At 35.7% G+C, this 13,814-nt stretch overlaps 1 protein-coding gene across 1 annotated transcript in view; it reads left to right on the forward strand.

The window, feature by feature from the left end:
• The window catches only part of RTTN (rotatin), a 211,170-nt gene that overhangs the window by 25,408 nt on the left and 171,948 nt on the right, over positions 1-13,814 (forward strand). The window contains exons 11-12 of the mRNA XM_030810284.1: positions 4,127-4,297; positions 12,282-12,494. Coding sequence (XP_030666144.1) covers positions 4,127-4,297; positions 12,282-12,494 — 384 coding nt within the window. The remainder of the gene's footprint in view (positions 1-4,126; positions 4,298-12,281; positions 12,495-13,814) is intronic.

Genomic DNA, 13,814 nt, shown 5'->3' on the forward strand with positions numbered 1-13,814 from the left:
ATAACATTTAAAGTAAGATAGTTTAAATATAGCACTTACTAGATGTCAGACACTAAGCACTATTTATGAAGTCGTTTAATTATCATGACCCTGCAAACTCCAGAACTGAGGCACAGTTTATTTTTCAGGGTCACTTGTGGTTTTGTATTTATAGCCATTATGTTTTACTGCCAATGGTGCTTTGAAAACACTGTGAATTATGAACTTGGGATGTCAGTGAGGGCTTTTTTTTTTTTTTTTTCTCTTCCCCATACGCAGAGTCTCACTCTGTTGCCCAGGCTGTAGGGCAGTGGCATGATCTTGACTCACTGCAACCTCCGCCTTCTGGATTCAAGCAATTCTCGTGCCTCAGCCTCCCAAGTAGCTGGGATTACAGGCATGTACCACCACTCCTGGCTAATTTTTGTATTTTTAGCAGAGACTGGGTTTCGCCATGTTGGCCAGGCTTGTCTCAAACTCCTGGGCTCAAGTGATCCTCCTGCCTTGGCCTCCCAAAGTGCCGGGATTATAGGCATGAGCCACCGTGCCTGGCCTCAGTGAGGGCTTTTTGTAGATCTGAATGAACTGAGTTTTAAATTATAAGTAGGATTTGGCCAAGCAAATAAAATAGCATTTTTTTTTTTAATCTGGCGGAGAGTGAGAATGAACCATGAGCCATGACAAAGAGGCATGGATAATTCTGATCGGAGATAAAGGATAGGGCTGGTGGTAGATGGAACACAAGCACCTAGAGCATGGAATGTGAGGTGCAAAATAGTGGAGAGAGACTGGTGGGATAAATGAGAGTCTGCTGGTAGGGGTCTTTTGACATGGTGCTGAGTAGTCCTGCCTTTCCTTTGAAGGCAGGATGAGATTGCTTTTAATCAGAGAAGTGCCTCGTGAGACTGGCACGAGGAACTGTGACTGGCTGCAGTGTGGAAGGTCCATTGGAAGCATGTGAGGGGCAGAGCCTGCTGCAGTTTCTTACTCTAGGTGCCTTGTAGAATCTACAACCCATTGTATATTGCAGAGGTAGTGTATAAGTTGTGTTTACACTATAAAATCTGTTTTATTGGTAATATTTAAGACATTTTGCTAACCTGGCATTTCAGTTTTGTACCTTCTGTTGTAAAAACTATGAGTATCCTGTGAGGACTGGTCTTTTCCCCCCAGTCAACTCCTTTAGGGTTGTTGCTTAAACATCTTTAGCCCAAAGAATTAAAAAATGTGGGCCAGTTACTATTGTTTTTCAATCCTTTCCTACAAAACAAAACAAAACAAAAAGCCATTTTTTTTTTTTTTTTTTGCTTAGAAGAAATGTTGGAAATAGAACTGTAAAACTCATTCTTAAAGTATTTGCTTTTTATGATATTTTGAGAAGTACTCAATTCATCATTAGAATTAGCAAGATTATTTTAAACAATTTCACAAGTAAATAGACTTGAATAATAGAGATGTTGTTCTCAGTACTGTTTTCATGGAGAAATACTGTATGGAGGAATTAATTGCCTGTCAATATAATAAGACTGTCACTGTATTTCCAATTTGTTTTCCCTAGACCAGTAGTTGTTTGTATGAGGATGTTTTACTTTTTCTGTTTTAATTTTGTAAGGATTGTTCTACTTTTGGTTTAAATATTTATTACTTTTTAGTTTTATTTCTTGGGGATCAGAGAAATATAGCCTTAAATATACATTGACGTTTTCTTTGTGGTAAAGTATGTTTAAAGTTAATTTTTGTCAGTGTTTCTTGGAAACTTAAAGAGAAGTTATATTCTTTGCAGTGTTCAAAGTTTATGTCTATTAATTTTAATTGCATTCAAAAAGACTGAGTTAAAATCTATAAATCCATATCAATAACATGTTTTGTTGATGTCCTATATTATTCAGATCACAGACTCATTTTTATTGAGTCTTTATTGTTAAACATGTCATCAGTAGAAAATTACTCTAATTTATTTTGCCCTAAATTATTCACTATTCATATTGCTTAGATTTTTTGTTTTAATTCCACTACTCATTGAACTTTTAACCTTTTATTCACAGATTTTTTTTTAATTTAATTTTCTTTTTTTACTCTTAATCCCATGACTGTTAAGGATTTATATATAAATTTTTAATTTTTATGTTTTACTTCAATATGAAATTGTTTCATTTATAGGAAAATTTAAACTTTTTATGGTATAGTTATGCTTGGTCTACTCTCAAAAGTTTTTGCCTTGTTTTGCTTATGTAGATTATTTTGTCTTTTACTTCTGCAGTGACATTGTTGTACAACCATTATCATTATCTATGCAACTTTTTCATCATCTTAAATGGAATCTCTGTACCCATTAAACAATAACCCCTCATTCTGCCTATTCCCAGCCCCTGGTACCTCATATAAGTGGAATCTATATTTGTCTTTTTGTATCTGGCTTATTTCACTTTTGTGTTTGGCTTATTTTATGTTTTCAAGTTTCACCCATGTTGTATCATGTATCAGAATTTAATTCCTTTTGAATGCTCAACACCCTTTTCTTTTCTTTTTTTTTTTTTTTTTGAGATGGAGTCTTGCTCTTTTGCCCAGGCTGGAGTGCAGTGGTGCGATCTTGGCTCACTGCAACCTCTGCCTCCTGGGTTCAAGTGATTCTCCTGCCTCAGCTTCCTGAGTAGCTGGGATTACAGGCACGTCCCACCACACCCAGCTAGTTTTTGTATTTTTGGTAGAGATGGCGTTTCACCATGTTGGTCAGGCTGGTCTTGAACTCCTGACCTCATGATGTGCCTGCCTCGGCCTCTCAAAGTGCTGGGATTACAGGCGTGAGCCATCGCGCCCAGCCTCCTTTTCTCGTATGTATATACAACATACCACATTTTGTTTCTGCATTTACTGGTCAGTGGCCACTTTCATTGTTTCCACCTTTTGGCTGTTGTGAATAGTGCTGCTGTTAACCTGGGTGTGTATACATCTCTTTTTGAGACCCTGGGTGTGTATACATCTCTTTTTGAGACCCTGGGTGTGTATACATCTCTTTTTGAGACTGGGTCTTTTTGAGACCCAGTTCTTTTGGGTATATACCCAGAAGTGGAATAATTTGCTGGATCATATGATAATTCTGTGTTTTTTTGAGGAACTGCCCATTGTGTTTTCCACAGTGGCTACACCATTTTACATTCCCACCAGCAATGCACAGGGGTTCCATTTTTTCCATATTCTTGCCAACGGCTTGGGATTTTTGGGCCTCAGACCTTTTAGTTGTTCCCTGTGTAGTCATCCTTGAATTGAAAAAATTCTGATATATTAGATTTTTGTTCTTAGTTTGCAGGTATTTTTCTTCTTTTCATATGTTTTCAATGGAAAATTGAAAGTTAAGTACTTCAGTTTTTTTTTTTTCTTTCTTACTGAGGGTGTCCTTTTACCTGCTAGTTTATGGGGGCATATCAGTGTATCTGGGATATACTTTGTCTATACTGATGTGACTTACAAGTCAGTCTACTATGCATAGATTCTTCATGTTTAATATATACCTTTTAGTTTAAAAGATAGGATTTCTCTTGAAGTAGTAAATTATTTAAATTTATGATGGCATAACATTTTCCACTTGAAACCTTATCATCTAAAGAGAGTTTATAAAATTTGATATTTAATTGCTTTTTAATTATTTGACTTTCCTTGATTCGTTTCTTTAGAAATGTTGTTATCAATTTGAGGACAGGGATCATCACGTCTCTTGTACTAATGCATTTTTTTCGTTATGTCTGCCACTGTGTTAGGCGTACAGTAAGCATAAGAAATATTTGACGAGGGGTTTGCATGCTAATGTTCCAAATTGGAACAATTAAGCACTAGAAACTAGAAGGAATTTATGGTTCATTTACCTTTTGTATTTTATTGTTTGTATTTATTAATTGTTAAGATTCATCATATTAAATACTTAAAGATTATTGTATTTTTAAATGTAGGTGGTTTGTTTATCATTCTTTTGTGCTTTTTAAATTATGTCAGCAGGTATTGGTAATTCTCAGAGAGAGGAATAAATTCTGTTTTGATTTGTTTTCCTATTTAATGATAATGATAATATTTTAAACTGTTCTCCATGGCTTTTGTACACTGGCCCCTAAAATTGGTTGTTTTCTTCTGTTTCATGTTGTGTAAATGTTTTCAGAAAGAGAAACTACTTCTGGTGTTGGGAGCCCTTGGAGAAACCGTGTGCTACCATAAAAGTAGTATCAGTTTGGAGCAACCAGAGGTGATGCTTGTGCATCACAGAATGGCCTTTATCAGCATTTCCCTGTTTGCAGTTCGACTGCTGCAAACGCTTCTCCCTGTTGAAAAGGTAAGGCAGGTAATGCTGCTCATTTGTAGTTTACTGACTATTATAAATAAATGCTCTGTTGTAAATTTCTTCTGCTGTTTTCATGGTGTGAAGGTATTGTGCTTTAGGCCATTTTCAAAATAAGTGTAACAGATTATATGGGAAATGTAGAAATTGAGAAATGGCTAATATTTTGAACAATGTTGACAAATGATTTGGTGGGAAATTATTTTTTAATCTTGCTGTTGTTTTTATTGCATATGTTTTATTGCAGTCTGTACGTTTGTTTGTTTATTCCTTGTTCATTCAGTGAATAATTTATTGATTGCCTACAGTGGGGTAGCAGTATTACTTGCTGGATGTAAAACTGAATAGGTTAGAATTAGTCCCTGGCCTCATAGAACTTAGTTTTGTAAAAGACAAGACTTGGCTGTTATCTATACTTATACGTATACATATACATGTACATCTATACTTATACATATACATGTATATGTTTGACTTATTTGGTTTCATTTAATAACTTTGGGATCACTTGAGGGAAGAGATTATGTCTTCTATACGAATACATTTTTCCATACATATGTACATATATAATTGGTATACTTGTATCTTTTAATTGATTGGAGGGCATTGAAAGCCTACTGATCTTATCTCTGCAGTGTGTTTCTTGTTTCTTATCATTAATATCAAGAGTAGCCTTTCCTTCTCTTCAGCTAAGTACGTGTTGTCAGAGTTCTTTACTTACTCAACTATTCCCAGGTTCCTTGACACACAGAATACAAACAATAGTTTCCATTGCTGCTTCAGAAATTGTTTTGTAGTTAGCATATCTTAATGTCATGGAACCTTTTTTCTTGTTTTATCTATTCAAAATAGTGTTAGCAGTGCTTTAGTTGCTAAGTGTTGATCAAGTTGGTTTCTGAGGACTGTCCTATTTCTTGTATTTGTTGTACTTTATGTATATTGCTGGTGTGTTGCATATTTTAGTAACTTAAGGGATTTTTTTTTTTTTTTTTGGTCACATGCGTTTCTCTTGAAGGTATCCCACTATTTCCTTTCTGCCAGCAACTTAATTGCTTAACATTTTTATTTTAGCACCTGATCTAAAGAATTTCAGAAGATATCTTTGGTAGGATTAAATATCTTGGTTTTTATTTGATTCATCTATTTAATATTTGGTAACTTGTTTTATGTCTAAACCATATTTATAGTTTGAGTTACGTAATATATGATTTCCTACCTTAGTATGTCTTTTGAAAGTTTTTTTTTAATTAACATGTTGCTTTAGGTGTCTTTCACAAAGCTGCTTTTCTGCCCATGGTAGCAATGAACTGTCTTCTGTGCTAGTCTTTATTCTAGTACTTTTCTTTTTCCTACTTTTCTGTTTTACCTAGCCCTTTCTTTTCTTAAGCGTTGGTGTTTTCAGTTTTTAACTTTTATTCAGAAAATAAGATGCTTATTTAAAAAACATTTTGATGTACAAAGAAGAATAAAAATTCATTTATAATTTCAAGTTAGTTTTGAGTCTTTTTTCTGCATTAAGTCCAATTGACAGCATCTGTGAAAGTTATTTATTTATTTTTTCTGATTTTGTTTTTGTTTTTGAGATGGAGTCCCACTCTGTCACCCAGGCTGGAGTGCAGTGACACTTTCTTGGCTCACTGCAACCTCCATGTCCCAGGTTCAAGTGATTCTCCTTCCTCAGCCTCCCAAGTAGCTGGGATTATAGGTGTGAGCCACCACACCTGGCTAATTTTTAATTTTTTTTTTAGTAGAGACGGGATTTCGCCATGTTGGCCAGGCTGATCTTGAACTCCTGACCTCAGGTGATCTGCCCGCCTCGGCCTCCCAAAGTGCTGGGAGTACTGGCGTGAGCCACTGCACCTGGCCTGTTTATTCTTTTTTTTTTTTTTTTTTTTTTTTTTACCATTTCTTATTATCTAACATACGTTTTCCGTTTCATTAAACACTTCATAAATTTTAATGGGTACTAATATTTTACCAGCAAGATGTTCTATGATTTCCACAAGGATTCTAGAAATTAAGCTTTTAGGTTGCTTATTTTTCTTTTTTTGCTATTTTGATAAATAACACTATGCTGAATTGCTACTTACACGTTTACTTATATTTTGGATTCTTACATTCCTAATGGGATTACTAGTTCAAAGGCTGAATGCTTAAGCATGTTTTTATTATAAGCATAATTTAAAAATATAGTTTCATAAGTTTTATTGTTTTTAACTAAAGAATGGATAAAAAGAGTAGTACACGGAAAAGATAATTGTGAGAATATATGGCCGGGAAATTATTAAAAAGAACCAGTTTTTGAAAGTGCCTAAGGCTGATGTCTCTTCTGTGCGTTTGCTAATTACAGTTTCTGAAATTGTGCACTGTTAGTTTAATCAGAACACTTAAATTTTTAAATGATTTTTAAAATGCTATCAGGAAAAAAACATTAATTCTGTAAAGGCTTTTTTTTTTTAAACTTTCATATCCATTCAGAAAAGTACATAGTTCAGTGCTTTTTCTACTAAGTGAACGTATCTATCTGTCTTTAAAAAGTGACCACCCGCATAACAGAAAATAGAATGTTACCAGCATTCCAAAGGCCCCTTCCCATCTGTTACCTCTCCCTCCTTCTCCAAGCCACACTCCTTTCTGACTTCAGTCACTATAGATCAATTGGCCTGTTTTGAATGTTTTTTAAATGAAATTATAAAGTATGTACTCTCTCGACTCCTTTTTGAAGTTCATAACTATTGTTGCCTATATCATTAATTTGTTAACTTTTATTACAAAATATTCCATTGTATGAAGTCTGTTAAAAGTGATTTTAATATGTGTAAATATTTCTTTAAAATCTTCTTACTGACTGTATTTTTAAATGTGAGGTTATCTCTGAATTTGCATGTTAGTGGTAAAAATATCTCAGATCATTCAGACATCAGTGTTTCGTGGTGTACTTATTACAAAAACAAAGGAGTGACATACTAAAATGCAGGTATGGGAGAAATTATGAAAACTGGAAAACTATTCCCTATGCCTCTTTGTTGCCCTTAGTTATTAAACATTTGCATCTTTGTTTCCTGGAAATCTGTAGAGCATATAGTCCAAACTCTATATTCTTTTTTTGAGATGGAGTCTCATTCTGTCACCCAGGCTGGAGTGCAGTGGGGCTATCTCAGCTCACTGCAAGCTCCACCTCCCGGGTTCACACCATTCTCCTGCCTCAGCCTCCCGAGTAGCTGGGACTGCAGGCGCCCGCCACCACGCCCAGCTAATTTTTTGTATTTTTAGTAGAGACAGGGTTTCACCGTGTTAGCCAGGATGGTCTCGATCTCCTGACCTCGTGATCCGCCCACCTCGGCCTCCCAAAGTGCTGGGATTACAGGCGTGAGCCACTGCGCCCTGCCTATTTTCTTTATTTTTGAGATGGAGTCTTGCTCTGTTACCAGGCAGGAGTCAGTGGCGTGATCTCAGCTCACTGCAACCTCCGCCTCCTGGGTTCAAGCGATTCTCCTGCCTCAGCCTCCCGAGTAGCTGGGATTGCAGGTGTCCCCCACCATGCCCGGCTAATTTTTGTATTTTTAGTAGAGATGGGGTTTCACTATGTTAGCCAGGATGGTCTCGATCTCTTGACCTCTTGTTCTGCCTGCCTTGGCCTCCCAAAGTGCTGGGATTATAGGCATAGCCACCGCACCTGGCCGAAACTCCATTTTCTAAGTATCACTTATATACACAATGTATTATCAGGTGATCCAGGAAAACGGGTAGAACACTGCATTTTAAATATAGTATTTTGCTTTAAGGAAAATAATATCACTTGTGTTACTTTTAATTTTTAACTTGTATTTACTAGTCATTATGTTTCTGAAGTTCTTTTTTGTTTTGAAGAGTGACAATTTTTCAAGGCATAAGCATCAAGAATGGAAGAATTCCAGTCTCTTAAGACAGGAATTGAATTTAAAATATGGGTGTCTTCCTTAATATTATATAAATGAAAAATTAGTGGTGCTACAATTGCTTGCTATTAAGTATTGCAAATGATCAATCTATGGGTCGAAGTATTGATGGAAAACTTATCAGTTGCATCATGTAGTTTATTTTTGATTGTATTTTTTCATCTATGTGCTTATTTGGACAGGAACCAAAATAGAAATCAGTAATTTATTTTACTTAGTGCCAGAATAATGTAAAGTTAATTTTCCATGCTTTTTTTTTTTAAAGGTAGTTACTGTTTTATTGTTTCCATTTTTAAAAACAAATCAATGTCTAATTTTTGGTAGTTATTTTAAATATATAACTTGGAACTTTATTAAAACAATTTTGGTCATTGTGGGAGATTGTAATTAAGGTATTTGTTTTTAGATGATTATATTTGTTTTGATTAATTGATTAAATACTTTAAAATGAGATCTAAACAAAAATGCTATTTCACTGCTGTTAAATTTTTTCTTTGGTTTATATAAATGTAAGGTTATGCTGCCCTCTGTCTGTTGCTAGCCCACTAACAATTGAAGTAGAATTTGGACCCTGAAACTTTTTGCCTTTAAAGTGGTTTTTTTGAGTTGCCACTGACCAAATAGGTAATTTGGATGTTGGAAAATAAATATGAATCTATGTAGAGATTTCCTAAGTTTAACAAAATGTCCTCTGAGGCCTGTTTTGAAACTGATATTTGTTGATTTTAAATGATTTTGGAGAATTCTCATGTATAGGTTAAAATGATAAGTTGGTAATCTTGTGAAAAATATTGTGGTTGAGTAAACTAAATTGTTAAAACAAATGAAGGTAATTTCATTTGGGGAAACATCTGGGAAGTAAGAGCTGAAAGTACTAGCCCTGTTCTGGAAGCAGAAGCATGGAGCATCCTAGGAACTGCTGTTACTCTTTCTTAGCTAGTGATGCTCACTGAGGCTAAGGAAGAATTTGTAACACAAGGTCTTTAGCTTTTCAGGGAGGTATATAGGTCTGTAGTCCCAGCTACTCGGAGAGGCTGAGGCAGGAGAATGGCGTGAACCCGGGAGGCGGAGCTTGCAGTGAGCCGAGATCGCACCACTGTACTCCAGCCTGGGCGACAGAGCGAGACTCCGTCTCAAAAAAAAAAAAAAAAAAAAAAAAAAAAAAAATCTAATGACCTGGTGCAGTTGAGTGACTGAGAGCAGTGCTTTTCAAAGGGTAATGTGCAAACAGATCACTTAGAGATATTGTTAATCACATCTTGCATATTCTGATTCATCAGGTAAAGGGTAGGGCCTGAGAGCTGGCATTTCTAACAAACTCATAGAATTATGCCATGGCTGCTGAGTGGCTAGGTTTAGAGGAAACATTTATAGCCCCTCCTCCCAATGCACATGAGATGATGTTGCTGATTATTTTTTATCTAATGGGGTGACGGATTTGCACTGAAACATCTTCACTTTTAGTTCCGATGGTATGTGACTAATGCTTATATATGCAGGACAGCTATCTTAGATTAGGGGTGTAAATTTTGATTAGTCCATTGGACCATGTAAAGATTAGCTGATGACATTAGCATGGGGCTTTGAGTTGTTGAGATAGCAAGAGGTTCAAATACAAGTATGCAGGGTGAAATGTTGGAATTCCTTTGTGGTGAAGCGAGAAAAGGAAATTAATATTTGTTGAGTGCTATATGCCATATGCTCTGCTTAATGCTTGTTTAATTCTCACAGCAGCTGTTATTTTTCTGACTAGAGTCAGAGAGAACTCTCTTAAACTAGAACGCAGTGCCTTTAGAGTTAGATCCATTAAGATTTACTCTCTTAGCACAGTGTAAATTGCCTTTGCTAATTTCTCTTTATCTTCCTAACTCTTCAAGAGTGGAACCCCAGGATTGACTGTAGCCCTCATGAAATACATCCCATTTGTGATTGTTAAATGCCATCTATTTGTTGATGCCTGCCAAATTTATACTTCCAGACCAGACATATAACCTCAACTCTGAACTTATCTATATCCAGTGTCCTTTTTGATGTCTTCACTTGGGTGACAATACATGTCTCCAACTGAACATGTCCCAAACTTCATTCTTTGCTTCCCCTTCCAAATATGTTCTTCCTATAGTCTTGCCTGTCTCAGTAAATGGCAACTTTGTTGTTCAAGTTGATTGTTGATCAGGCAAAAACCCTAGAGTCAGCCTTGATTCCTTTCTTTTGCTCATATGTAGATATAATCCCTGAGCAAAATTTGTCATTTCTTGCTTGAATACCTATACAGAATCTGAAATACCTTGGTTAAGCCCACCATTCTGTCCTGCCTGGATTACTGCAGTAAAGTCCTCTGCCTCTTAGCTTCCACTTTTGCACATAACCATCAGTTCTCTACAGACCAATTTTGATACTTGTTTAAAATGTTCCAGTGGCTTTCAGCAGAGGACAATTCCTTATGATGACCCAAAGTCTTAACTCATCTGGCCCACCACTCCTTTCTGACTCCATCCCTCAGAACCAGCTACACTGGCTTCCTTGCTACCAAATATAGTTTTTGTAATTGCTCTTCCCTCTTCTATAAATGCTTTCCCTCAGATAGCCACATGGCTCCTGACCCTTCCAGGGCTCTACTTAAATGTCACCTTATTAGCGAGGCCTTCCTCTACTACTTTGGAGAAGTAGCATTTCCCTGCCTCCACTCCCCATTACTTCTCTGTTCCTCTTCATCTTTCCCATCCTGTTTTAAAACACTTTTTAGCCACACCTAACATCTTAGGAAGTATATCGATTTACACTCTACTTTCTTCAGTGGGATGTGAGCTTCATGTGGGCAGAGATTTTATTTTGCTCTCTGCTGGGTTCCCAGGACTGGAGAGGTACCTGGCATATAGTAGAGGAACACAGTAAGGCCCAATTAATATTCACTGAGTGAGTGAATAATAGGTGAGCAGATAATTGAGTTTCTCTTTTTCCTCCCCTGCCCACAAAAAAAAGGATAGTTCTTCACAGAATAATGAAATTTCTCTTTACTTTCTAATAGCTGCTGTTTTACTAATCTGGAGGTTTGTCATGTCTGTGTAATCTAAAATTTTGATTTCTGTAGTTTCTGATCTTCATTTAGCAACTATATTCATTTAAAGGTATTGTTGTTTAGCTGATTCAGCTCTTAAGACTTTCAGGTAGTTAATGATTATCCTTGAAGTAGGTTATCCATGAAATAAATCATGACCAACCCACTTTTGTAAAGGCAGCATTTCAGCCATAATAGTGAGCCTTGTCAAGAGATTTTCTCTGAACGTCAAATTTTTAGTCCTTTTTATTTCTTTAATTGATATTTAGAATCCTGTCACAAAACTAGAACCATTTTTTTTTTAAAAACCATAGTTCTTTCAGTTTTAAATCTATTGATTTAAGGTTATAATGTGTATAATATTTCATTTGGGCATATTGATTTTATACTAATTAAGGGGCTATCTTCTGTATTTTAGAACTATTTAAAATATTATGTTGAATTTCCACTATTAAAAGACAAAACCAAAGAAAAAAACTCGTTTCTGTTCAAATCAATCTATAGCTATACTTGATTTGTGTTATTAATATGTCATTAATAAGTTCTGTCATGTTCAGCTATGGGATGGGGAAGGTTCTTGTCTTCAGTTTATCGGGTTATTGTGGAGATTTGTGTACATGTACAGAAAATACTTAGAGAAAAAGGCCTCATGCCTTAGTTCAATAGCAGAGGTATATACAAGGTGTAGGGCTCAGGGAGAGAAGAAGTTGGTTTGGGGAAGAAGAAAGTGTAGTTAGTATCCTAGGCTTTGAGAAAGAGTTGATATTTGGACTTGAGACATTTTGTATTGAACAAAGACATAGAGGTAGAGATGGATGATGTGTTGGGAAATGGGATTTTCTTTGGAAAAAGCTTCAGTTTTTGACAAAGAATTGCTAAAAAGGAAGTTGGATTAGATTAAGACTATAGCCCACCATGTTTCTCTAAAATAAGTTTTTTTTTAAACAAAGTTTTAATTTTTTTGTTTTTTTAATTCATTAAGGCAAGCGAGTTTTTACCAGAGCCTATGTCAACAGCATTATTTCTCCTTTCTTTGGACATGCCTATTTCTTTGGAATATCCAAATATTCATGAAGCTGTTGTGGCCTATTTGGAACAGCTGAATTCTGAAAACTACAGTATTTATAAACGAACTGCAGAGGCTGTTTATTCAATTGAATGCACCTGTAACTTCCTGTCTGATATTGAGAAAGAGGTAAAAAGTTTTGTTAATGTCTCTTTTAAATCCCTTTGACATATTTTGAAAATTTAATCTGTACTTTTCAAATTGATGGACATGTAATTGAATTGTCACAGGTGGGATACATTATTCCTGAGTGGGTCAATTATAAATAACCTGTTATTTAACAGGTTAAAGTAAGGATATGATTTGTATAGAAGTAAAACAAAGACTTTAATTAATGGTGTATATTCCTAATATCAGTGATTTACAAAAAAGCAGTGGTTATTACAAATGTCTTAATATTTGATAATGAGTACCTCTATGAAGTGACTTACTGATATGAACGGAATGACAGTTGATGTTACCAGAATTACAAGGGCTATTTTAGTGCTTACTTGTAGACATATTTTTGCCTCAATATTTTATAGATACTTATTACATATATGTAAAGCCTGATTTTTTAAATATATTAAGGACAGTCATGAACTACGTTGTTTATAATGTATTAGGATGACTTTACGGCAGTGTTACAGAAATAATTATGTGTCAGTATTTATCCCTTTAAAAAATACTATTAGAATATTAGTATGTTATCAATGAAAGGGTTAATGGGTCTTAGAGACAGACATTGATACAAGAGTTGTTTATTGTTTGAAAATAAGGAAATGGATCCTGAAGATCTTAAGGAATTAGGGATAAAATTCTTACTCATTTTGGTGTCTACAGTAGAATCTATCTGAACCTATTTATTTTCTTTGAAATGTTTTTTTCTTTTCTACAGCCTTGGTCTCTTGGGCTCCAGCAATCCATCTGCCTCAGCCTCCCAAGCAACTAGTACTCTAGGCACATGCTCCCACACCTGGCTAATTTTTATATTGTTTTGTAGAGATGAGGTCTCACTGTGTTGCCCAGGCTGGTCTTGAACTCCTGGCCTCAAGCCGTCCTCCCACCTTGGCCTCCCAAAATGCTAGGACTAAAGGTGTTAGCCACCGTGCCTGGCCTTGAACTTGATATTTATAATTTTTCTTATTTACCACTATAGTTTATTTTTTTCCTTTCCTTTTGCCACATGTTAGTACCACTGTCTTCTTGTTTTCTCTATGATAGAATTTTGAATTGTGTCTTTAAGTTGAAGTATTTCTGTGGCTTTTTTTTTTTTTTTTTTGAGACGGAATCTCTCTCTTTCTCCCAGGCTGGAGTGCAGTGGTGCAGTCTTGGCTCACTGCAAGCTCCACCAACTGCCTCAGCCTCTCAAGTAGCTGGGATTACAGGCTTGTGCCACCACAACCAGCTAATTTTTTGTATTTTTAGTAGAGACAGGGTTTCGCCATGTTGGCCAGGCTAGTCTTGAAC

Source organism: Nomascus leucogenys, chromosome 4, assembly GCF_006542625.1.
Source record: "Nomascus leucogenys isolate Asia chromosome 4, Asia_NLE_v1, whole genome shotgun sequence".
Lineage (NCBI taxonomy): Eukaryota > Metazoa > Chordata > Mammalia > Primates > Hylobatidae > Nomascus > Nomascus leucogenys.